Raw genomic sequence first — 26,170 nt, 5'->3', positions numbered from 1 at the left:
ATTTTGGTAAATATTTTCATATGGACTTGAAAAATAAATAAAGGCTACTTTTATTGGGACAAGATTAGATCAAGAATGTCAATTTTGTTATTAAAAGGTACCATATCCATATTCATTTCTTTTCTTCTAGAACTTTCAGTTTCTTCTTTCTTTCTTTTTTTTTTTTAAAGATTTTATTTATTTATTTGACAGAGATCACAAGTAGGCAGAGAGGCAGGCAGAGAGAGGGGGAAGTAGGCTCCCCGCTGAGCAAAGAGCCCCAGGACCCTGGGATCATGATCTGAGCTGAAGACAGAGGCTTTAACCCACTGAGCCACCCAGGTTCCCCTAGAACTTTCAGTTTCTGAGAAGTATGTTAAAATATCCCACGAAGGCTGTGGCTTTGTCAAATTTGCCTTGTATTTTGTCAATTTTTGTTTTAGACATTATAGTTCTGTGTTGTTAGGTACATACAAGTTCATGATTATTATTTCTTGGCAGAATAATTGTTAGGTAGTGTGCATGCAATGCTTTTTTCCTTAGATGAGTTCTTAAGCCTTTCAGGCCCAATGTTTACATTATCTGGGTTCAAATTCTGGCTCTGTCATTTACTAGATGTATGATCTTGAGAAAGTCCTTTAATCTCTCTGTGCCCAGTTTCCATATCTGTAAAATGGGGGACATTAATAATACCTACTTCCCAGAATTATTTTGAGGATTAAATGTGTGTATGTGTGTATGTATGTGTATAGCAGAACCTACTATGTAACAAGTACTATGAATAATAGTTATATTATTGCTATTATAATAATTTTTATTATAACAATATTTTAATGAAGTTCCCTGAAGTGAAATTGATAGGTGATTAAGTTACTGTCATTCATAATTATAAAGCATCAACATGATACCCTAACTCTATGATAAAGAGTAAAAGAAAACTAAGGTAGTAGAAATATAGATTTCAATAAGCAAAATTATTATAGAAAACTTGATGAGCTAGTCAGATGCTTTTACCCTCTTATAAATGAATAGTTTTAAGAGATGGCAATCAGAAGCCACTCCATGCAAGAAGAAAAATTAAAGAGGAGAGATGGTGGTGGATATCAGAAGAAAAGTATAATAACAGACCAAAAAAAAAAAAAAAACAAAACAAAACAGACTAGACTTATTTGTATGTGATAAAGGGAAGAGGGAAGTGACCCCAAGTGAAATAGAGATAGCTTGCCAAGACAAATTACAGATTGATGAAGGAGAGGAGTGTGATATATCTTTGCTAACTTTATCAGTGTTTATCAGTGTTTCTTTGTAAAATGTTTAATCTTTTTTTTTTTAAAGATTCCATTTATTTATTTGACAGATAGAGATCACAAGTAGGCAGAGAGGCAGGCAGAGAGGAGGAAGCAGGCTCCCCGCCTAGCAGAGAGCCCGACGCGGGGCTCGATCCCAGGACCCTGGGATCACAACCTGAGCCGAAGGCAGGGGCTCCAACCCACTGAGCTACCCAGGCGCCCCTAAAATGTTTAACCTTGAATGTTTCTTTGGGGGAAAAAGTTGGTAGAGTAGGCACATTAATGACTTTATTTGTGGGCAAGGCTAAAATATGCTTTTTATTTATAGTTCATATATATACATATATATATATATATATATTTTTTTTTTTTTTTTTTCTTTTAGAGAGAGAGAGAGGTGGGGTGGGGCAGAGGCAAAGGGGTAGAGAGAATCTTAAGCAGGCTCCATGCCTAGAGCAGAGCCCTATGTGAGGTTTGATCTCACAATCCTGAGATCATGACCTGAGCCAAAATTAAGAGACAGATATTTAACTGACTGAACCACCCAGGCATCCCTGGTTGATATTTTAAAATAAAATCTAGGGGTGCCTGGGTGGCTCAGTAGTTAAGTGTTTGCCTTTGGCTCAGGTCATGATTACCCCCCAACCCCTGCATCCGGCTTCCTGCTCTGTGGGAAGCCTGCTTCTCCGTCTCCTACTCCCTCTGCTTGTGTTCCCTTTCTGTCAAATAAATGTGTCTCTCTGTCAAATAAATAAAATCTTTAAAATAAAATAAGATAAAGGCTAAACAAAATCACTGTGAATATAAAAACTACAAATGGCTTCTAATACAGATATGTTGTATTGGGATTCAAATACCAGGAGCAGCATTGCCGTTGGTGGTCTGATTTTTTTTTTTTTTTAAAGATTTTATTTAGTTATCTGACAGAGATCACAAGTAGGCAGAGAGGCAGGCAGAGAGAGAGAGGGGAAGCAGCCTCCCTGCTGAGCAAAGAGCCCAGGACCCTAAGATCATGACCTGAGCCGAAGGCAGAGGCTCAACCCACTGAGCCACCCAGGTGCCCCTGATTTTCTGAAAAATCTTTTTGTTTTGTTGACCAAGACTTTTTTTTTTTTTTTTAATAGGGGGTAGGGTCAGAGGGAGAGGGAGAGAGAGAATCTAAGCAGGCTGCACATGCAGTGAGATCATGAACCTGAGATGAAATCAAGAGTCAGACACTTAGCTGACTGAGCCACCCAGGCGCCCCCCCCACCCTTTTTAATGTTCACCAATTCTTTTTTTTTTTTTTTTAAAGATTTTTATTTATTTATTTGACAAAGAGAGAGCACAAGTAGGCAGAGAAGCAGGCAGAGGGAGAGGGAGAAGCAGGCTCTCTGCTGAGCAGGGAGCCTGATGCGGGACTCGATTCCGGGACCCTGGGATCATCACCTTAGCCGAAGGCAGCTGCTTAACCGACTGAGCCACCCAGGTGGCCAACGTTAACCAATTCTTAATTATGTTCTGAAAATAACAAAAATGTGATTTTCCCTCAATTTATAAGGTAGTTGTATTTCTAGAAAATTCAACTTATATTAAAATGGTGCAAGTTGGCTTTGTTTTTATGTAAAATAGAGTTAGAATCCAAGCTCAGGCAATAATAAATATGTTCTTCACTTATGTGAATGTCTTGCAAGACATTTGAATTTCATACAGCGCATAGAACAATGCTTCCTTGTGTAGTACTGTCCTCTACTTTGCAGGATGTCTAGCATTTCTGGCCAGCAAAACTCCCTGTCCCTAGTCATTGTTATAACAAAAAAACTTAACCTAAAACCTTCAGAAACACTCCAGAGTGACTTGGTATAGCCTCTATTGGAAATTATTGCTTTAAACCCTATTTGTCAGGGTGCCTGGGTGACTCAGTTGGTTAAGTGTCTGACTCTTGATTTTGGCTTGGGTCATGATCTCAGGGTTGCAGAATCAAGCCCAAAGTCGGGCTCTGCACTCAGTGGGGGGTTGACTGGAGAGTCTCTCTCTTTCTCTGCCCCTCCCCCGCCCCCCCACTCTGTCTCTCTCTCTCAAATAAATAAATAAATAAATGTTTAAAAAAATAAGCCCTATTTTTCTAATATTTATGTTGCTATACCAGCTTATTGTATACTTAATAAGTATACTCACTGTGACTTCTTGACTGGAAATCCTAAGCAATTCATTTAATAGTTAACTTTAAAAAAAAAAAGATTTTATTTATTTATTTGACAGAGAGATAGAGAACACAACTAGGCAGAGTGGCAGGCAGAGGGAGAGGGAGAAGCAGACTTCCACGTTGAGCAGGGGGCCTGATAGAGGATTCTATCCCAGGACCCCTGGTATTGTGACCTGAACAGAAGGCAGATGCCTAACCAACTGAGCCACCCAAGCACCCTTGTTCTTTATTTCTTAATGCTAAACTTATGGGAGAAAATAAAATACATTTTTGCTTAGTTCTTCCAACTTTTGGAAAACTTGAAAAATCTACTTAAAATTGAAAGAATGGTACAATAAACCCCTATAGTCCCTTCACTTGGATTAACAACTTAATATTTTGCTAATTGATTTATCTATATCTACCTATCTATCTATTTAAAGATTTTATTTATTTATTTGACAGAGAGAGACACAGTGAGAGAGGGGAGTGGGAGAGGGAGAAGCAGGCTTACCGTCGAGCAGGGAGCCCAATGTAGGGCTTGATCCCAGGACCCTGGGATCATGACCTGAGCCAAAGGTAGACACTTAATGGCTGAGCCACCCAGGCACCCCTATCTATCTACATATATATATATATTTTTTTTAAAGATTTTATTTTATTTTTTAAGTAATCTCTACACCCAACATGGGGCTTGAACTTAAAACCCTGAGTCAAGAGCCATAAACATTGTGGACTGAGCTAGTCCGGTGCCCCATCAGTATTTTTTTTTAACAACACTTGAAAGCAAATTGCAGATATCATGATACTTTAAAATATTTTAATATTTATCTTCTAAGAGTACATTCTCCTACAAAGCTATAATATCATTATTTTTATACCTTAGACAATTGAACTTAATTCAGAAAAATAATTTCATATATAGTCCCTATTAAAATTTTTCCTATTTGCCAACAAACTTTTTTTTTGTTTTTTTGTTTTTTGTTTTTTTAAAGTAAGCTCTACACCCAACATAGGGCTTGAACTCATGACCCTGAGATCAAGTGTTGTATGCTCTACCCATTGAGCCAGCTAGGTGTTCCAACAAAAGATTTTTTTCCTTTTTTTAAAAAGATTTTATTTATTTATTTATTTGACAGAGAGAGAGAGAGAGAGAGAGAGAGAGCACAAGTAGGCAGAGAGGCAAGCAGAGAGAGAGGGGGAAGCAGGCTCCCCGCTGAGCAGAGAGCCCGATGTGGGGCTCAATCCCAGGACCCTGAGATCATGACCTGAGCTGAAGGCAGAGGCTTAACCCACTGAGTCACCCAGGCGCCCCTCTAATTGTTTTCTTATGATTAGATTTGAATTAAACGTTTTAGCAAATATATTACATCAGAAGATTCATAGATAATTCCAGTGTTTCACTTTGGGTAATGCTAAATGTGACTGACCCCTTGGTTAAGGTGCCAGCCAGCAGATCTTGCCATTGTAAAGGTAAAATTTCCCCTTTGTAATAAATAACTAATCTTGGGAGCATTATACAGATTTGAATATCATTAGTTTCACTTAAAATTATTTGCATTTTCTGTGTTATGTCAAATTTACCTGCGATGTTAAATTCTTATGAGCATATAGTTATTTTTATTAAAAACAATGCTCTGTATTGAATATTTATTATGTGCCAAGCACTGTGTTAAATAGTTTATATATATTATCTCATTAATCTAACATGACACTATTTTATCCTCCATAGCAGTTCTTTGAAATTATTATTGTCTTGACTTTACAACAGAAGACTTCAAAGAGAAGTCATTCTAATTAGTTAAATGTTAAAGACTTGGATTCAGTCTGCTCTTCTCCAGAGCTCAAGCACTTTACTACTCTTCTATGTTCTTTAGAAAGCGGTTGGAGCTCCTGTAGTAGCATCGGATGAGTTTAAAAGTCAAGGAGAAATACTAATTTTCTCTTATCTTTGTTCTTTCTTTCTTTCTTTCTTTCTTTCTCTTTTTTTCTTCCCTCCTTCCCTTCATGTATTTATAATTGTGGTAAAATACATATAAGATTTGCCATCTTAATAATATTCAAGTGTGCAGTTCAGTTCACATTGTTGTGCTACCAGTCTCCAGACCTTGGCAAAGCTGAAACTCTTTACCCAGTAAACAACTCCAGATCTCTCCCCTCTCCAAGCCTCTGGCAGCCACCATTCTACTTTATGTTTGTATAAATTTAACTACCTCAAGTAAGTGGAAGTTTACAGTGTTTTTTTTTCTCTCTCTCTCTCTCTCTCTTTTTTTTAAGATTTTATTTATTTGACAGAAGAGAGAGAGATCAAAAGTAGGCAGAGAGGCAGGCAGAGAAAGAGAGGGGGAAGCAGGTTCCCTACCGAGCAGAGAGGCTGATGTGGGGCTCGATCCCAGGACCCTGAGATCACGACCTGAGCCGAAGGCAAGACGCTTAGCCTACTGAGCCACCCAGGCACCCCTCTCTCTCTTTTTTTTTTTCAAAGATTTTATTTATTTAGTTGACAGAGAGAGAAAGAGATATCACAAGTAGGCAGGCAGAGAGAGGGGGAAGCAGACTCCCTGCTGAGCAGAGAGCCCGAGGTGGGGCTCGATCCCAGGACTTCATGATTACGACCTGAGCTGAAGGCAGAGGCTTAACCCACTGAGTCACCCAGGCGCCCCAGTATTTCTCTTTTTGTAACTGGCTTATTTCACTTACCATAGTGTCTTCAAGATTCATCCATATTACAGCATGTGTCAGAATTTCCTTTCTTTTTATGGCTGAATAATAAACTCCATTGTATGTGTATACCACATTTTATTTATCCATTCATCTGTCAGTGGACACTTGAGTTGCTTATACCCTTTGGCTATTGTGAATAATGCTGTTATAAACATGGGTGTACAAATATTTTTTGATACCCTGCTTTTAGTTCTTTTGGGTATGTATCCAGAAGTAGAATTTCTAGATCATGTGGCAATTCTATTTTTAATTTTTTGAGGTCTTAATTTTTTTTTTTAAGATTTTATTTACTTATCCAACAGACAGACAGAGATTACAAGTAGGCAGAGAGGCACACAGAAAGAAAGGAAGGGAAGCAGGCTCCCTGCTGAGCAGAGAGCCCGATATGGGGCTCAAACCCAGTACCCTGGCATCATGACCTGAGCTGAAGGCGGAGGCTTTAACCCACTGAGCCACCCAGATGCCCCTCTTAATTTTTTTTTTAAAGATTTTATTTGTTAGGAGAGAGAGTGAGAGCATAAGCAGGGTGAGCAGCAGACAGAAGGAGAAGCAGGCTCCCTGGTGAGCAAGGAGCCTGATGGGGGATTTGAACCCAGGACCCCAGGATCATGACCTGAGCTGAAGACAGATGCTTAACCAACTGAGACACCCAGGTGTCCTGAGGACTTCATCTTTATTTTTGTTTTTGTTTTTTTGGTCTTCATCTTTATATTAATATTTTTATTTTAAATTTTTGGTTGAGGTATAGTTGACATATTAGTTTTCGGTATACAACATAGTGACTTGACAATTCTATACATTATGAAATGCTTACCACAATTAAGTATAGTTCCTATCTGTCACCATATGAAGTTATTACAATATTATTGGCTATATTCCCTATGCTGTGGTTTAAAAAAAAAAGATTTTATTTATTTATTTATTTCACAGAGAGATTGAGAGAGAGAACAAATGGGGGAGCAGCAGAGGGAGAGGGAGAAGCAGACTCCCCGCTGGGCAGGGAGCCCGATGTGGGGCTCCATCCCAGGACCCTGGAATCATGACCTGAGATGAAGGCAGACACTTAACTGAGTCACTGAGGCGTTCCCCCATGCTATAATTTTCATGCCTTTGGCTTAATATTTTATAACTAGAAGTTTGTACCTCTTAATCCCTTTATCTATTTCACCAATCCCACCCACTTTTCTCCCCTAGCAAGCACCATCTTAACCTTTCTTTTCTTTTTCTTTACGATTTTACTTATTTATTTATTTGGGGGGGGCATGCACGGGGAGGGAAAGGACAAGAAGACTGCACTGAGTGTGGAGCCTGATGGGGAACTCAGTCCCATGACCCATCAGATCATGACCTGAGCTGAAATCAAGAGTCAGAGGCCTAACTGACTGAGCCACCCAGGCTCATAAATAAATAATTCTTTGGCCCTTAGAAAAAGTATGTTAGAAGTTTCATTTAACTGATGTTGCCATTGTTTTCACTGTGCCCTTAATGATATGCCAGGCCTTCCCAACACTGCAAGACAAAGATGGGTACAGTATAGATCCTGATCTTAAGATGCATCATAGCCTGGTGGGGAGATATTTATAGACAGAACCATGTAATGAGTGGTATACTGGTGTTACAGATGTTTTTCTGAAGTAGTATAAAGAAGGAAACCACAAACAGTTCCCAGAGAGAATCAGGGAAGGTTTCAGAGAGGAGGGAATTTTGAATGTGGTCTTGAAAGATAAGTAGAATTTGAGGGACTAGCAGAAACTATTCTATGCAGGTGAAAGAATACAATGATTATGAACATGTTTATCATGTCCACTTGCTTAAGAGAGTAGGGTTTTTTCCTGTTTGGTTTGAAATATAAGATTGTTCATCCCTGAAATTCACATTTTTAAAAAAGATTTTATTTATTTATTTGATAGAGATCACAAGTAGGCAGAGAGGCAGGCAGAGGGGGAAGCAGGTTCTCTGCTGAGCAGAGAGCCTGATTCGGGGCTTGATCCCAGGATCCTGAGATCATGACCCGAGCGGAAGGCAGAGGCTTAATCCGCTGAGCCACCCAGGTGCCCCAAAATTCACATTGTTTTAATATCAAACTATTTTGTTAAAATCTCTAAGTGATAGTTTTCAGATGATGAAAAAAGGAGAAGAGTAACTTTCAGAATGGAGAGACCTTATTAAAACACAGATGTCTTCTGTAAATAGAGTTGGAAAATACTGTCAGTGTGTTCTTTGTGTATAAATGTCTCTTTTAACTTATCCATGCAGGATCTGAAAAAGAAAGCCACTTCTCTTTCTTCAGTCACGAGGTACATGACAACAGAATCATTGATGCACTAGGAAGAGAGATGGGTTCCAAATCTCACTAAGTGATCTAGAAGAGGGGAGAGACAGCCAATGCTCTGCCTCTGTTTTTCTGACCAGAGTTCCTGTGCCTCTGAGTGTTTTGCTTCCTTCTTTTCCTTCTGTCTGGTCACTTTGAAACATTGTTTCTTTGAATTCTAAAATAAAATGTGCTTTGAATTCTAAGATAAAATGTGGTGTCTGTACTGTATTAATAGATATGCTAATCTTCTAGGGCTATTGTCATTTGAAGGGATTTCTTGAGATTGAAGAGTTAAGTAGATTGTCAAATTTTCTCTTGAAACTTCTACTTGGTAAATTATAACATGCTGAAAGAATACTCAAAGTCCATAGGTTGATGACATTTTTGCATAGCAAGTCTCTGTTGTACAAGATCTGATATATTTTTTTTTTTTTTAGTTTTTAAAAATTAATTTTTTTTTTAAGAAAGGGAGAGGGGTTTGGGGGAGGGGCAGGAAAAGGAGAGAAAGAATCTGAGAATTCCAAGTGGGGCTTGATCTCATGACTCTGAGATCATAACCTGAGCTGAAATCAAGAGTTGGATGCTTAAATGGTTGAGCCACCCAGGCACCCCTAAAATGATTTTTTTTTTAAAGATTTTATTTGGGTGCCTGGGTGGCTCAGTCACTTGAGCGACTGCCTTTGGCTGAGGTCCTGATCCCAGAGTCCTGGGATTGAGTCCTGCATCAGGCTCCCTGCTCAGTGAGGAGTCTGCTTCTCCTTCTGACCCTCCCCCCTCTCATGTTATCTCTCTCTCTCAATCTTGATCTCTCTGACAAATAAATAAAATCTTTTTTTTTTTAAAGATTTTATTTATTTATTTGACAGACAGAGATCACAAGTAGGCAGAGAGGCAGGCAGAGAGAGAGAGAGGAGGAGGAAGCAGGCTCCCTGCAGAGCAAAGAGCCCGACGTGGGGCTCGATCCCAGGACCCTGGGACCATGACCTGAGCCGAAGGCAGAGGCTTTAACCCACTGAGCCACCCAGGTGCCCCTAAATAAAATCTTTTTTTTAAGATTTTATTTATTTATTTGTCAGAGAGAGCATGAGAACAGGAGTAGCAGGAAGAGCCAGAGGGAGAAGCAGACTCCCTGCTGAGCAAGGGAGCCCAATGGGGGGACTCGATCCCAGGACTCTGGGATCATGACCTGAGCAGAAGGCAGATGCCTAACTGATTGAACCACCCAGGCACCTCTGAAATGATTTTTTTTTAAGCCAGAAAGTAATGAGGTCCTTGTTACTTAGTAATTTTTCTACTGCCTTATTCATAATTTCTTGGTAGGAAAAACACATTTCAGTAAATAGTTGACCTTCTTTTGCATAAGACAAAATATTTTCTCTGGTAGTCTCATTTTACTACTACTGAGGCATTTAGAGGGTGAAAAAGTTAATTTTCTTGCAAGTAGTAAAGTATTACAGTTTTTGAAACCTGTGGAGTATGCATTGAAATTATAAAACAATATTTTTACATGTAAAATAGACTGACTTCTATAGAGGGTGAATGTTTTAGAAGTAGACTTTCTTCTGTGTGGCTAATAGTTTGAATGGTGTGGCCCATGTTTTTTGTGTCTCACTTGAGTATGTTTAAATGATTATAAGGTAATTTGGCTTGGCTTACAATAATATTAGCTCTATAAGTTTCACTGACTTCTATATTTAATATTCAATGCTTCTTTTCATATATATGTATATATATATGTATTTATATGGGGGGAATTTTGAGGATGTGGCTTTATTGTTCTATAAAGAAAGTTTTATAATCCCTTAAGTATTTTACAAGGCTTGTGCATGTATCTTTTCTGTGCACACTTAAAATTCCACAAAGAGGACTGTTAGTGTCCTAAGACTAAGCAATATTGGCCATACAGCACCAGCCTAATAAATTTCCCCCATTTTTTTCCTAAGGTATTAGAAGAAAAGATGTCATTTCTTGAGGTGTAATTAACAAAGTTTTTCTGGCTGGCTTAATGTGAAGCAGGTCTTGGATAGAATAAATCCATCTTCATTAATGGAAGTGAGACCCTAATGTGATCAGTTTATAGAAAAACATCCCTAATAATGTCTATTTTATCTAAAACATCTTGGCATGTTTACATGTGGAGACTTTGACCTCATATTTAACTGCTCTCCTTGAACCTCTTTTCTTGTTCTATTTTATTTTCTAGGTGTGTCACCGAGCTTCTGGCCAAGTGATGGCTCTTAAGATGAACACACTGAGCAGTAACCGGGCAAACATGCTGAAAGAAGTTCAGCTCATGAATAGACTCTCCCATCCCAACATCCTTAGGTAATGGCTTTTCCTTCCTTCTGGGGATCAGTGAGAAAGCTTAAACATTATTGGAGGCCTGTTAGAATAGCATTAACAGCTAAAAAGAGGGATTCACAAATCTTGCTGGGGTTTAGTGTGTTATAGGTCTTTTTCTGCATGTTAAGAATTAATTTTCTGGGGGCGCCTGAGTGGCTCAGTGGGTTAAGTCTCTGCCTTCAGCTCGGGTCATGATCTCAGGGTCCTGAGATTGAGCCCCGCGTCGGACTCTCTGCTCGGCGGGGAGCCTGCTTCCCCCTCTCTCTCTGCCTGACTCTCTGCCTACTTGTGATCTCTCTCTGTCAAATAAATAAATAAAATCTTTAAAAAAAAAAGAATTAATTTTCTGGTAATTAGCTGCATTTAATAAAGCAACTTCCTTCTGTCTCTCAAATTGCTTTACTCTTAGTAGCAGCTCATTAGAAGTTCAACCTGAGGGTTTTGGGGCAGGGGGAGTTGGGCGAGCCTGGTGGTGGGTATTAAGGAGGGCATGTATTGCATGGAGTACTGGGTGTGCTGCATAAACAATGAATTTTGGAACATACATACACACACACACACACACAATTAAAAAAAGAAGTTTCTTACTGCTCTATTAGTAATTTATCAAAGAGAAAAGATTTTAGTCTTTACATGGTTATTTAATTTTTTTTTTTTTAAGATTCTATTTATTTATTTGATAGACAGAGACCACAAGTAGGCAGAGAGGGAGGCAGAGAGAGAGAGAGAGTAGGAATAATTTTTTTTTTAAAGGTTTTATTTGTTTATTTGACAGAGAGAGATCACAAGTAAATGGAGAGGCAGGCAGAGAGAAAGAGAGGGAAGCAGGATCTCCGCCGAGCAGAGAACCCGATGCGGGACTCGATCCCAGGACCCTGAGATCACGACCTGAGCCGAAGGCAGCGGCTTAACCCACTGAGCCACCCAGGCGCCCTATTTAATTTTTTTTTAATCATTTTATGAAGAATAGTAATTAAATCAGTGAAATGAAGGTATCCCTCCAGGCTATCTATACTTAACTTTTAGCACTTACTTGAGAAGACATAGTTTACTTATTTATTTAAGATTTTATTCATTTTTCTGAAAGAAAGCACACATGTGTGCATATGCAGGAGAGAGAGCAAGAGAGAGAGAGAGCGAGCACTTGAGCATGTGCATGAGGCAGGGGAGGGGCAGAGGGAAGGGGACAAGTAGACTCCATGCTGAGCAGGGAGCCAGACACAGGGCTTGATCCCACGACCCTGAGATCATGACCTGAGCTTAAGTCAGACACTTAACCTACTGAGCCACCCAGGTGTCCCTAGTTTACCTTTTTAGAGTCTAATTTGTTTTATATATAATATGGTTATATAATCACCATTTTCTAGTAATCAGTATCTGAACTTTTCTCACCTGAATTATCTTGGTTGTTTTGTTTTTTTAGTGAGGTGAGTGTATTTCCAAATGAAACCAAATACAACAATTTGAGTCAATATATATTTAAATAGGGTTTATGTGTAAGACACTTTAAAAAGTTAAAAGTGCTAGGGTGCCTGGGTGGCTCAGTTGTCTGCCTTCGGCTCAGGTCATGATCCTAAGGTCCTGGGATCGAGCTCCCTGCCCAATGAGAAGCCTGTTCTTCCTCTCCCACTCTCTCTGCCTGTGTTCCCTCTCTTGCTGTCTCTCTGTTAAAAAAAAAAAAAGTCTTTAAAAATAAATAAATGAGTAAATAAATAAAAATATAAAAGTACTGTTAAATATGTAAGTAAGGCTTACATATTTGGTCAGTGATAGTACATTATAGGATTAGATTATACTGCTTACTTGAAACTTTCTGCCTTAATAGAGAATTGTTGCCTTCCTAGTATACTATAGAAATGTTCAGCCAGTATTTTTATTATGACTTTCTTCCCAGTGCATAAATCCGATTAGCACATTTTTTGAGCATTTAATATAAACCTGGTGATTTGTCAGATACCAGAAAGGTATAAAGACATATATAAAATGGAATGGAATGCTAGTAGGAAGGAGTTTTCATTCTAACCGGGGATCTTGGACTTACATACATGAAAAGAGAACTAATAAAATCAGCTAGGACCTCTCCACTTGGGTAGAATAAACGCTACGAGCTATATAAGTTCAAAGGAGTGAGAGATTACATTAGCTTGGCAGAGTCAGGGAAGCTTTTTTGGAGGGGGTCGACTAGAACTAGAACTTGAATTTTATTTTTTTAAAAATGTTTTGTTTATTTATTTATTTATTTGAGAGAGAGAGAGTGAGAGAGTAGAAGCAGGGGGAGGGGCTAAGGGAGAGGGAGAAGCAGACTCTGCGTTGATCAGGGAGCCCCACGTGGGGCTTCATCCCAGGACCCTGACATCATGACCTGAGCTGAAAGCAGTATTTAACCAACTGAGCCACCCAGGTGCCCTGTAACTTGAATTTTAGTAGGATTTTAGGAGAGAGGGAAGGAATTCTGAAGAAGCAGAATAGTAATTAAGCACAGAGGTAAAAGTGCAAAGCTTTTTGAAGAATCAGTGAATAAAAACCCATTTGCCTAATAATAGCAATAATGAGAAAACCACCATTTATTGAAGGCTTGTATGCTGGATCTTTACCTATTTAAAGATTTAATCTTGGGGTGCCTGGGTGGCTCAGTTCATGATCCCAGGGTTCTGGGATCAAGCTGTCGCATAGGGCTTCCTGCTCAGCAGAGAGCCTGCTCGTCCCTCTCCCTCTGCCCCTCCCCCTGCTCTTGCTCTCTCTCTCTCAAATGAATAAATAAAATACAATAAAAAAAGATTTAATCTTGGGACGCCTGGCTGGCTCAGTCAGTTAAACAGCTGCCTTCAGCTCGGGTCATGATCCTAGGGTCCTGGGATGGAGTCGCGCATCAGGCTCCTTGCTTGGTGGAGAGCCTGCTTCCCCCTCTCCCTCTGCCTGCCACTCTGCCTACTTGTGCTCTCTCTCTCTCTCTGTCAAATAAATAAATAAAATCTTAAAAAAAAAAAAGATTTAATCTTCACATCTAATCACCTTCACATTGAAGGAACTGAGGCTAAGAGATTATATGTTGGCCAAGATCTGTGACTTTGAGGCCTGGGCTCTTCCTACCATGTTTCTCCTAGATGAACTGAGGTCGATAGCATAATATTGGTAAATAAAGGTGGAAACCTAATGCAGTTATGCAGGAATGGCTTTCATAAAGCCAAAAAGAGTATATTTTATGCTCTTTGTAATGGATTCTGAGCAGGGACTAGGGTGGTAGAGGGTAACTGATGGCAAATGCAGAAGGGTTTAATGTTGGGTAGGCTCGTGGCTAAGAGATCAGTGAGGGGGCCTCTGTGATGTTTGAGGGTGAGATGGTTGAGTCTTGATTTGATACTCTGCTTAGGAATTTTTAAGCTGATTGTATTTTCATCTTGCTTAAAAATAATATTTTTAATATTTTTGTTATTTTTATAGCAATGATACATCTTCACTATGGAACATTTAGAAAATAGAGTTAGCAAAACAAGAAAATTAAAATGACCCTTTATCTCGGTGCAAAGGGATCAAACTGTTGTTAACATTTAGTATATTTCTTGACAGTCTTTTTTATTTTACTATTTTTCATATTCTCTTTACTGTGAACTTGACTAGTGAATACATGAGAAGAATGACTTCAAATAAATTTTACTCTATCACGGCAAAAATTTTAAATACAGTCATTGTATAATAGAAGTAGAATGGTATAGTATAATGGTTAAAAGTGAAGGTTCTAGGGACACCTTTGTGGCTCAGTTGGTTAAATGTCTGACTTCAGCTTAGGTCATGATTTCAGGGTCCTGGTGGGACTGAGCCTTGGAGTCCAGAGTCTGGCTTTGCAGTTTTGCACTCAGCAGGGAATCTGCTTTTCCCTTTCCCTCTGCCTAGCCTCATGCATGTGCACTCTTTTTCTCTCTCTCTGTCTCTCAAATAAATAAATAAATAAATAAAATCTTAAAAAAACAAAACAAAACAAAAACAACCCAAGGCTCTAGATTCTAGATCAAGCTGCCTGGATTCAAATCCTGGATCTTGGGAAAGTTACTTAATCTGGCTGAGTTTTCATTTTCCCATCTATAAAATGAGAGTAATGACAGTAAATACATTATAGAATTGTTATTTAAGGTTAATTAAATTAGTCCATATAATACACATATAGTATCTGGCTTTTGTTAAGTGTGCAGTAAATGTTATGTTAGCTACTATTATTAGTTTCTTTTTCTATGGCTAGTTTTGTGTCTTTTTTAAAGATCTTTATTTGAGAGAGAGTGAGTGAAAGAGAGAGAGAGAAAATGAGATGGGGGAGGGCCAGAGAAAGAAGCAGACTCTACACTGAGAGGGGAGCAAGATCGAGTGGGACTTGATCCAGGGACCCTGGGGATCATGACCCAAGCCAAAGGCAAACACTTAACTGACTGAGCCACCCAGGCGTCCTCTTTTTTTTTTTTTTTTTTTAGAAGCCAGCTATTTTTTTTTTTTAAATTTTATTTATTTATTTGACACGCAGAGATCACAAGTAGGCGGAGAGGCAGGCAGAGAGAGAGAGGGAGGAGGAAGCAGGCTCCCTGCCGAGCAGAGAGCCCGATACGGGGCTCGATCCCAGGACCCTGGGACTACGACCTGAGCCGAAGGCAGAGGCTTAACCCACTGAGCCACCCAGGCGCCCCCCAGGCATCCTCTTTTGTTAGTTTTTTTTTAATGGCCCATGGAAACCTGTCTATTGTCATTCATTCACTTACCAAACATTTGTTGAGTGCTGCTGTTTTTAATACATTCAAAGATTTTCTGCTTGAATAATGCTGTTGAATAGAACTTTCTGCAGTAATGGGAATGCTCTTTATTGGTGCTGTCCAGTAGCCACATGTGGCTAATGAGCATTGAAATGGGGCTAGTGGGAATAAGGAACTGAATTTTTTATTTGATTAAATGGCCACGTGAAGCTACTGGCTACTGTGCTGGAAAATACTGGGCTAGAGTCCATCTAGATCTTTGCTCTTGTTTTGCTTAATATGTATGTCCAGCCTAGGAACATGGTGTGATGAGACCCGTGATACCATTCCTATTCTGATGTCCCTTTGATCTACTTTCTTAGCCTGTCTCTTTTTGTTTTCGCTGCTCAGGAATGACACACCCCTCCCTTTTAACTTTCAACAGTATTTTTCTTTGCTTTCAGCTAAGTTTTCTGATATGTAAAAGATAGTGTTAACTCTGTCTTGATCTTGGCAATAAGCCAGCATATGAGATACTACATAAAAGCCAGTAGATCTGTTGTAATCCACAGAAGGTACATACTGCATAAAAAATTATTATAATTATTGTTAACTATGGTGGATGTGCACTGCGATGATGACTCTGTTCTGCATAAGCCATCTGTCTCAAATATTCTGTGGTTAAAAGCCTGGAAATAGATTACTTTTTTTTAAGATTTTATTTATTTATTTGACAGAGATCACAAGTAGGCAGAGAGGCAGGCAGAGACAGAGAGAGGGGGAAGCAGGCTCTCGGCCGAGCAGAGCCCGAAGTGGGGCTCAATCCCAGGACCCTGGAACCATGACCTGAGCCAAAGGCAGAGGCCTAACCCACTGAGCCACCCAGGCGCCCCAGATTACTTTTTTAAAAGAAGTTTCTAAATTCTACCTCTGAAACTAATAATACAGTATATGTTAATTAAATTGAATTTAAATAAAATTAATTTAAAAGCTTCTAATTGTTCATATTTTTCATGTCTTTGTGTCTTTACTTTTATTGTTTATTTTGAACACAACAAAAGGAAATTATCCTACCAGTGGCCTAGAGGGAGCAGTCTTCTTGGCTTTCATTATTCTGGGGAGTGCTAACTATAGCCTTGAAAACATTTATTATACTTCCTTAGGAGACCTTAAATATGAAACTAAGCATGACTATGTTCCATTCTAAATGCTTTTCTAGTTGTCTTAGAAATTTACTATTAATACTTTGTTTTTATAATTTAAATATTTTGTTACTATTTGTTAGGCTTTTAGTCTGCTTTCAAGCTGTGACACAAGCTCTCCTTTATAGGTACAGAAGTTGAGGCAGAAATATGAACCAAGGTTTTCCCTCAAATTGAGATTCTTAGATTTTATTATTTTTTATTTTTATTTATTATTTTATTATTTTTTATTTTTTAATTTTTTTAAATTAATTTATTTATTTGTCAGAGAGAGAGAGAGAGAGAGAGCGAGCACGGGAGAACACAAGCAGGCAGAGGCAGAGAGAGAAGCAGGCTCCCCACTGAGCAAGGAGCCCGATGCGGAACTCGATCCCAGGACCCTGGGATCATGACCTGAGCCGAAGGCAGCGGCTTAACCAACTGAGCCACCCAGGCGTCCGTATTTTATTTTTTTTAAAGATTTTGTTTATTTATTTGACAGAGAGAGAGAGAGACAGTGAGAGACGGAATACAAGCAGGGGAGTAGGAGAGGGAGAAGCAGGTTTCCCGCGGAGCAGGGAGCCCGATGTGGGGCTCGATCCCAGGGTCCTGGGATCATGACCTGAGCCAAAGGCAGATGCCCAACAACTGAGCCACCCAGGCGCCCCTTATTTTATTTTTTTAAAAGACTTTATTTATTTATTTGACAGAGAGACAGGTCACAAGTAGGCAGAGAGGCAGGCAGAGAGAGAGGGGAAGTAGGCTCCGTGCTGAGCAAAGAGCCAGATACGGGACTTGATCCTAGGACGCTAGGATCATGACCTGAGCCGAAGGCAGAGTCTTTAACCCACTGAGCCATCCAGGCACCCCGAGATTCTTAGATTTTAAATGGGGGAAAAGCTCTTCTCTCAGAACCCTAGGTTTTTCACAGACGTGTTTCCTTAGAGGCTGACCCCTGAGGGGAGGGGTATTGCTGAGCAGAGTAGGTTTCTGGTTCCCCACTTGGCTTCACCCAGCCAGAGCAGTTCTACTTTTTCTGTTTTTTTTTCTTTCTTTCTTTCTTTTTCTCTGTTTTATGTTAAACTTCTGTATAAGAATTTTGAAGAAAAGGTCTCCTGCTTGAAAACAAGGAATGGGTCAAAAATCACTACACTGGTGATTTGGAAAGTTTTCATGGGAAAGATGGCTATCTGCGTGACCTGCCGGATGGTGGGCATCTAATCCTCTGGGCAAGCTTTGGTTCTCTGCTGGCACAGCTATTTTGTGCCCAGCAGGAGTTAGTGAGCCGAACTTCTGCAATTGTATTTCTCGTTTTCTTGACCCCCAACCTCACTTCCTCTTTTTCCTTTTATCATTCTCCCTCCTAAGATTTCTAGTTGGAAGGAAAAGAATGGGCCTGGTAAGTTATAGAGGCAGTAGGTGTGTATATTTTGTTTGTGTATATATGTGTGTATGTATATATATATATATTTTTTTTTAATTTCTTTTTTAAAGATTCTATTTATTTATTTGTCAGAGAGAGAAATCACAAGTAGGCAGAGAGGCAGGCAGAGAGAGGGGGGGGAAGTAGGCTCCCGGCTGAGCAGAGAGCCCAATGTGGGCCATGATCCTGGGACCCTGAGATCATGACCTGAGCCAAAGGCAGAGGCTTAACCCACTGAGCCACTCAGGCACCCCTTAATTTTTTATTTAAAATTTTTAAGGTTTTTAATTTATTCATTAGAGAGCACAGACAAGCAGGGGCGGAGGCAGAGAGAGAGGGAGAAGCAGACTCCCGGCTGAGCTAGGCGCCCAATGACATGGGGCTCAATCCCAGGACCTGGAGATCATGACCTGAGCTGAAGGCAGATGCTTAACCATCTGAGCCACCCAGGTGCTCCTATATATATTTTTTAATATACAGATACGGTTAAGATTGGTTCTCTTATCATCAGTTGCTCTAAGTTATCAGTTTAAACAAGGAACAATAAAGTACTTTGTTGACTGTATGGACTGATCGTTTGGGCCTCTTGTGAATAAGGTTGTTTATGCCAGGAAGTCTTATGCTCAAGATTTGTAGTCTAATTCCGTGACTTTCTCATTTCCACTCCCCAGTGGTCTTTCTGAGGACCTGTACCAAGATTCATTCTCATACCTCTTTGTTATTCTTCATGTCATGAGAAATTTAAATTTAAAATTTTCGATTCCCTCTTCATATTCTCATCCTTACTTTTTCTTAGGCCACATTCTGAATTTATTTTCCTATCTACTAATTTTTATTCAGAATTGTTTTAGCTCCCCTTTAATAGCCATTTGTGACAATGTGGTTACCATTTTGTTAAAATGGAGAATATGCTTTCAGTTCACCAAATATTTACTTGGAACTACTCAGTCCAGGCCTGTACTGCAATGTCATGGTGAATACAAGGGAAGTAGAACACTGTTGTCTCCCAGTCTCCTTGGGAAATAAACTGTACATCTAGGAAACAGACTAGTATCAGCTATGAGAATATGGCAGGGTGTTTTCCCAGTCTCGGTTATTAAGATAGCTATTTTTCCAATTACCATTTTGAAAATCCCAAAGCCATCTTTAGTTATTCCTTTTCCTGTCTCTTAAAGATTTTGTTTATTTATTTATTTGAGGTGGAGGGGGGGCGGTGGTGAGTTGCAGGGAGCAGAAGCAGGCTCCCTGCTGAGCAGGGAACCCAGTGCAGGGCTCTATGCAGAGCTCAATCCCAGACCTCTGTGATCATCACCTGAGCCAAAGGCATCAGTTTAAGTGATTGAGCCACCCAGGCGCCCCTGCTTATTCCTTTTATTCCTTGCTTCTAATCAGAAGATAAGCGCTTGATTCTAAAGCTTCGAAGACTTCTGCATCTGTTCTTCCTTATATACATTTGTTGGTTCAGCCCTCTTGAATTTTGCCTGGAGTAAGCTATTTTCCCTATCTTTTTGTGTCCCCCTTTTCTCTCTTCTGATAACACAGCTCTAATTGTGTAGCTTATTTCCTATAAACCTTTTATTTTAGAATGGAGTCGAAAATCCTTTAGACTGACAGTTATGGTCTGGATTTGTTTTTCTAGCCCTGTCTTCCACTATTCCTCATATGCAGTTAACACAACTCTGTGATTTCCTAATCGTGTTTTCTTGGACAAGTTACTTGACCTTGGGGTTTTGTTTTTTTTCCTTCGTTAAACTAGGGGAGTGGACCAGATCAGTGGTTAGAAATCCACAGTGAATTAATGTTGAATAATTTATGAAAGATCAGGTTTAAAAAATATATTATCTCAGGTGTGTATATATTATCTCAGATGGCCATGCACACACACATACACACACACGTGGTCTGGAATAAATGGGACACATTTGAAAATGCTGGATTAAAATGGATCTTTCTGATTTTATCATGGTAATTATAGTGAGTAACTAGGTGGAAGAGTCTCCCTGTAGCTCTCAAAGCAAATTTTATAACACGAGCATGTTGGTAAAGAGGTCTTAACATTTTTTCCTCTTCTATCTGTCAAGGTAGAAGGTCTAATTACTTAGGACTTTGTGTAAGTTCTAATTTCATATAATTAGGAGAATTTTGTAAAATAAAATATGGAATAAGCTTCAATAATATTTATGTCATTGTCTGTGGGTAGTGAAGTAGTACAATGCCAGTGAGATGATTTTTTAAAAATATATTTTTATTGAGATAAAATCGAGACATAAGAGAAGATGACTTTTAATGTAAACAATGGCTACCATTTTTTGAGCACCTATTATGGGGTCACTGTTGATTATTTTGCTACCTGACCTTTTTTCCTCTCTAGACCTCTCCCATTTCAGCAAATGGAATTGCCATTACTGCTGTTATTACTTAGGCTAAAAATCTAGAAATCATCCTTAATATCTTTCCCTTACCCTCTTTCAAATCATCAAGTAGATGTATGCCTGCAACTAATGTTACACTGTATGTTAACTATACCAGAATTAAAATTAAAAACTTTAAAAAAAAAACAGTCTTAGGTAAAAATAATATTCAGGAGAAAGAAATCAAGACTTGGCATTTACATTATTATGACGTTATACTCACTGCTAGGCCAAATAATGTATTATAATTATATTTTATTTCTTGCACATTTTTTTGCGTTTTGCCTAATTTTTCATTTGCTTAGTTACTGCATGCCTACCACTAATTCTTCCCAAAGCTTCAGACAGAATTGTAAAATTCTTCTAATGTGAATTTCCACTCTGCCAAACACATCTGGAAATGTAAAAATTCTTTCTTCAAACATCCTTCCCCTAACATCTCTCCTGGAGCTCTTGATCCTTCTGCTTTAGTTTGGATTGCTTATTCTCTAGACCATTGCCCAGGAGTCACCCTGGGACTTGCTATCATCTTTTTTTTTTTTTCTTTAAGATTTTAAAAAAATCTATTTAAGAGATTGAGAGAGAGAGCATGGGCAAGAGCAGAGCACATGTGTGGGGAGGGGCAAAGAGAGGTGGTAAAGGGGTAGGGGTACAGGGGGAGGGAGAGGGACAAGGAGACACGCCCTCCCAACAGACAGACACACACACACACACACACACACACACACACACACACACACACACACACACACACACACTGACACACACTGAGTACAGAGCCCGTCTCTGGGCTCCTTCTCATGACCCTGAGATCATGACCTGAGCTGAATTGCACTCAACCAAATGAGCCACTCAGGCACCCCACTATCCTCTTTCTACCTGTTTCTTTCTAGATTTTTTTTTTTTTTAAGATTTTATTTATTTATTTGTTGGAGAGAGAGATCACAATTAGGCAGAGAGGCAGGCGGGGAGCAGGCTCCCCACTGAGCAGAGAGCCCGATGCAGGGCTTGATCCCAGGATTCTGGGATCATGACCTGAGCTGAAGGCAGAGTCTTTAACCCACTGAGCCACCCAGGTGCCCCTCTTTTTAAATCCTTTTTAACTGAACTGTCTGAACTGTCTGTGGTAGTATATTTTCTTTTTTTTAAATTCCAGTATAATTAATATACAGTGTTACATTAGTTTCAGGTGTACACTACAGTGATTTAGCAATTCTATGCATTACTAGTGCTCATCATGATAAGTGTACTCTTTAATTCCCATCACCTATTTTACCCATCTCCCCCACCCTTCTCCCCTCTGGAAACCAGCAATTTGTTGTCTAGTTTTTGGTTTGCCCCTTTTTTCTTTGTTCATTTGTTTGTTTCTTAAATTCTACATATGAGTAAAATCGTGTGGTATTTGTCTTTCTCTGACTTAATTTACTTAGGATTATACCTTCTAAAGAAGATGTGGTATATAGACACAAAGTAATATTATTCAGCCATTAAAAAGAATGAAATCTTGCCATTTGCAATGACATGGATGGAGCTAGAGAGTATTATGCCAAGTGAATTAAGTCAGTCAGAGAAAGACAAATACCATGTGATTTCACACATATGTGCACTTTAAGAAACAGAACAGATGAGCAGAGGGGAGAAAAAAGAGTGGCAATCTAAGAAACAGACTCTTAATTATAGAGAACAAACTGATAGTTACCAGAAGGGTGGTGGGTGGGAGGATGGGTGAAACAGGTGATGGGGATTAAGGAGTGCACTTGTGATGAGCACTGGGTATTGTATGGAACTGTTGAATTGCTATATTGTATACCTGAAATTAATGTTATATTATACTGTATTTTAACTAACTGGAATTTAAATTTAAAAAAGAAAGAATGTTGCTACAGCCAATGTCAGAGAAATTATTGCTTGTGGTCTCTTCTAGGATTTTACAGTTTCAGGCCTCACTTGTAGGTCTTAATCCATTTTGAGTTTATTTTTGCATATGGTATAAGAAAGTGGTCTGGTTTCATTCTTCTGTATGTAGCTATCCAGTTTTCCCAACACTACTTGTTGAAGAAACTCTCTTTTTCCTATTGCATATGTTTGCTTCCTTTGTCAAAGATTAATTGACCATGTAATTGTGGATTTATTTCTGGGCTTTCTATTCTGTTCCATTGATCTATGTGTCTGTTTCTGTGCCAGTACCATACTGTTTTGATTACTACAGCTTTGTAGTAACTTGAAATCAGGAATTGTGATACCTCCAAATTGTTTTGGCTATTTGGGTCTTCTGAATTTCCATACAAATTTAGGATTATTTGTTCTTGTTCTGTGAAAAATGCTATGAATATTTTGATAGGAATTGCACTAAATCTATAGATTGCTTTGGAGACCCAAGATTGTCTTACACAAATATTAGAAAGGAAATAATTTAAGAGAGCTGAATCCTCAGCCTCCACAGTGGAAAGTCAGTAGAAGGTGAGAAATAGCAGTATAGCAGATAGCTAGAGCTATGATGGTAAATAGAAGAAACAACTAAAAGAATTGAGAGTAGTTCCCTCAGGGGAATAGAATTCAGTGGTGGTATGGGCAGGCCAAGGGACTGTTATTTTTCTTTATATACTTATTTGAAGCTATATAAATGTTTAACTGATGAAAATTAAGTTAGGACACTTGCAGTAATCTAGAGAGAGCTGATAATGGCTTGTACTGTGTGGTAGCAACAAAGGTAGAGAGAAATAGTGGGATTCTGGATATCTCCGGGTATTTTTTTTAGTAGAAGCAGTGGGATTTCCTAATGGATTGGGTATGGGATATTAGCCCAAGGAAAGGGGAGTCAAGGATAACTCTTTCTTAGGCTTTTACTTGAACACCTGGGAGAATTGAATTGCCAGTAACTATGTTGGAGAAGACTGCATGGGGAACAGGCTTTGGGGAGAGACATCAGTTATCAAATTGGCAGTTGGGTAAATAGGTCTGGAATTCAGAGGAGAGATTCAGGATAGTTGTGTCTTTTAGTAGTTAGGGGACCTCTGGCAAATTATCTAACTTCTATGACCTCAATTTTCTCATCTATGAAGTAAAGAGTAATAATAGTATTACTGTACCAGGTTGATGGGAAAATTAAATGAGATAACTTATCGCAGTGCAAGGCACTAAAGGTTAACTATTATTATTTTATTATTGTTATTACTATAGTCATAATCATCTGAAGTGTCATATATTGAGGCTCTAGAGCATAGAGCTCAAGAGTTAAGAATCCTGCCTGACTCTGCCATTTGCAAGTTGTGTGACACTGGGCAAGCCACTTAATCTCTCCTCAGTTTACTTATCTGTAAAATGGAGATAATAATAGTACCTATAACATAATGTTTTCATAAGAATTAAATGAGGTAATACCTGTAAAGTACTTAGAATAATATCAGATGCATCGTGAGTGCTTAATAAATGTAATCATTATTTGTCTGTGAATTCCTTGAGGAAGGGACTATCATGTTTATTTCTCTAGCACCCACTGGGTCTCCTTTGCCTATCACGGTGCTTAGTTTATATGTGACAGGTAGTAAAAAAATTTTTTAAGTGTTCTGTTTATCTATAGAGAGCACAAACCTTGAACATACTCATTTTCTTGACACATGCTTCTCAGATTGAATTGTTCTCTTTCTCTATATGTTTCTTCTACATTGGGAGAAGAGGAAGAAATAAATCATGTGAGAGTGTTGTTTCAGAAGTGTGCTCACATAAATTGAAGTTTGTGTTTATATTTTGTTATTTGGGTGTGAGTTTATGAGTTATCTTAGAATAAAGGATAAATTTGGGAAGGAGGAAGAAGCATTTTCAGTGCCTGGGGAGATAATCTAGATACTTGGATTTGTGGATGTTAGTTCTGTTCTGAACGTCCCAGATTAAAAAAAAAAAACATTTGGGAACATTTAAAGTCATATTTATGTATTAATAGTTCACCCTTTGCCAAGAGAGTTGGTATTTTGCTGCTTCCATGGCAGTTTTAAGCAATGCGGTTTAAAACTTTCTGTGAAATAAAATACAAAATAAGTTTAACTCTCAGTCTCAGTTTACTTTCAGTTGTTATTCAAGATAGAGAATATTTGTTTTTCTCTTGGAAATCTAGGGTTTTTTTTTTTATTAAACTGGTTTAATCCTTATAAGCAAGCAGATCTTTTTTTTTAACTTTTTAAATTTTTGTATTGTTCCAGTAGAAGAAAACAAAATTAGACCATGAACTTCATTGGTCCTCTTGTTATTCTATGTAATGCTATCTACATGATCTAGTGATTGTGAGCCATGTTTAGTTGCCTTTAGCTATCTTAAAATCAGAGTATAAAAACTGTGGACAGAAAAGAGAAAGCCAGACCGAACCAGCTCTGTTTGGTGTCGCCTGATGTGAGGCTTTGGTGGTTAATGTCTGTTCAGCTGAGTTTTCTTTGAGTTCTCATAGAAAGGACCTAACACAACCAGTTTTCCATGATGTAATACCTTTAAACACATTTAAAGTGCCGCAAGCCTTACTAAAAGATATTACTGCTTTTTTTATGGGTCTAGATTCATAGCTCTTTTGGGATTTGAGAGCCGAGGCAATGCCCTTTCTTCTCCTTTTTGGTTATTGGTAATTTTTTCTGGTCCAAGAGAGTGATGGTAACTTTGCTTTATTTGGGAGTAGAATGCAAAGGAGTTCATTTTAGTGCCACATAGTAAAGCTTAGTGGAATCTGGTGGAGTATGTTGCAGGGCCTTTCCTTCAATTATGGGAGGAAATCAGATAAAAATATATCAAAAGTTCTGGAAAAACTTTTTTTTAAAACTTTTTTAAAGAAAAGTAAACCAGTGTAAGTAGACTTCAGATGTAGGGCTTTTAAGAAAGCATATTAATATAAAAATCTGTTCACATTTTAATACTCTATTACAGGTTTATTTCAGACCTCTTAATTGTTTTTGCCATAATTTTTGAGCCAGACATTTTTCTGGAAAGACCAGTACAGGTCAGAAGAACCCCTACAACATGGATGCTGCTTATTGCTCAAAGTTGGCAGTAGAAAGGCTTATAAAGCAAACCAGTTAGATTTTCATTGATTACAGTTAGGTGTTTATTTTTTATGAATAAAAAATGAAGGTGTTATTTTTATTTATTTTATTTTATTTATTTATTTTTTTTAAAGATTTTATTTATTTATTTGACAGACAGAGATCACAAATAGGCAGAGAGGCAGGCAGAGAGAGAGGAAGGGAAGCAGGCTCCCTGCTGAGCAGAGAGCCCGATGCAGGACTCGATCCCAGGACCCTGGGATCATGACCTGAGCTGAAGGCAGCGGCTTAACCCACTGAGCCACCCAGGCGCCCCGAAGTTGTTATTTTTAAAGATTTATTTATTTATTTTAGAGAGAGAGAGGAGAGGCAGGGAGGAGGGACAGAGGGAGAAAGAGTCTCAAGAAGACTCCGTGCTGGGCGCCTGGGTGGCTCAGTGGGTTAAAGCCTCTGCCTCCGGCTCAGGTCATGGTCCCAGGGTCCTGGGATCGAGGCCCGCATCGGGCTCTCTGCTCGGCGGGGAGCCTGCTTCCTCCTCTCTTTCTGACTGTCTCTCTGCCTACTTGTGATCTCTCTCTGTGTCAAGTAAATAAATAAAATCTTAAAAAA

The 26,170-nt window shown here is 38.8% G+C and overlaps 1 protein-coding gene across 1 annotated transcript in view; it reads left to right on the top strand.

Annotated features, from left to right (window-relative positions):
- LOC111143474 (testis-specific kinase 2) overlaps window positions 1–26,170 on the top strand; it is a 143,519-nt gene that overhangs the window by 62,395 nt on the left and 54,954 nt on the right. Inside the window, exon 3 of the mRNA XM_022497253.1 lies at window positions 10,674–10,795. Coding sequence (XP_022352961.1) covers window positions 10,674–10,795 — 122 coding nt within the window. The remainder of the gene's footprint in view (window positions 1–10,673; window positions 10,796–26,170) is intronic.

The sequence above is a fragment of the Enhydra lutris genome, unplaced genomic scaffold (genome assembly GCF_002288905.1).
Source record: "Enhydra lutris kenyoni isolate GAN:26980312 unplaced genomic scaffold, ASM228890v2 scaffoldscaffold9, whole genome shotgun sequence".
Classification (NCBI taxonomy): domain Eukaryota; kingdom Metazoa; phylum Chordata; class Mammalia; order Carnivora; family Mustelidae; genus Enhydra; species Enhydra lutris.
The sequence above is the reverse complement of the archived record's forward strand: the minus strand, read 5'-3'. Positions and strand labels throughout refer to the sequence as shown.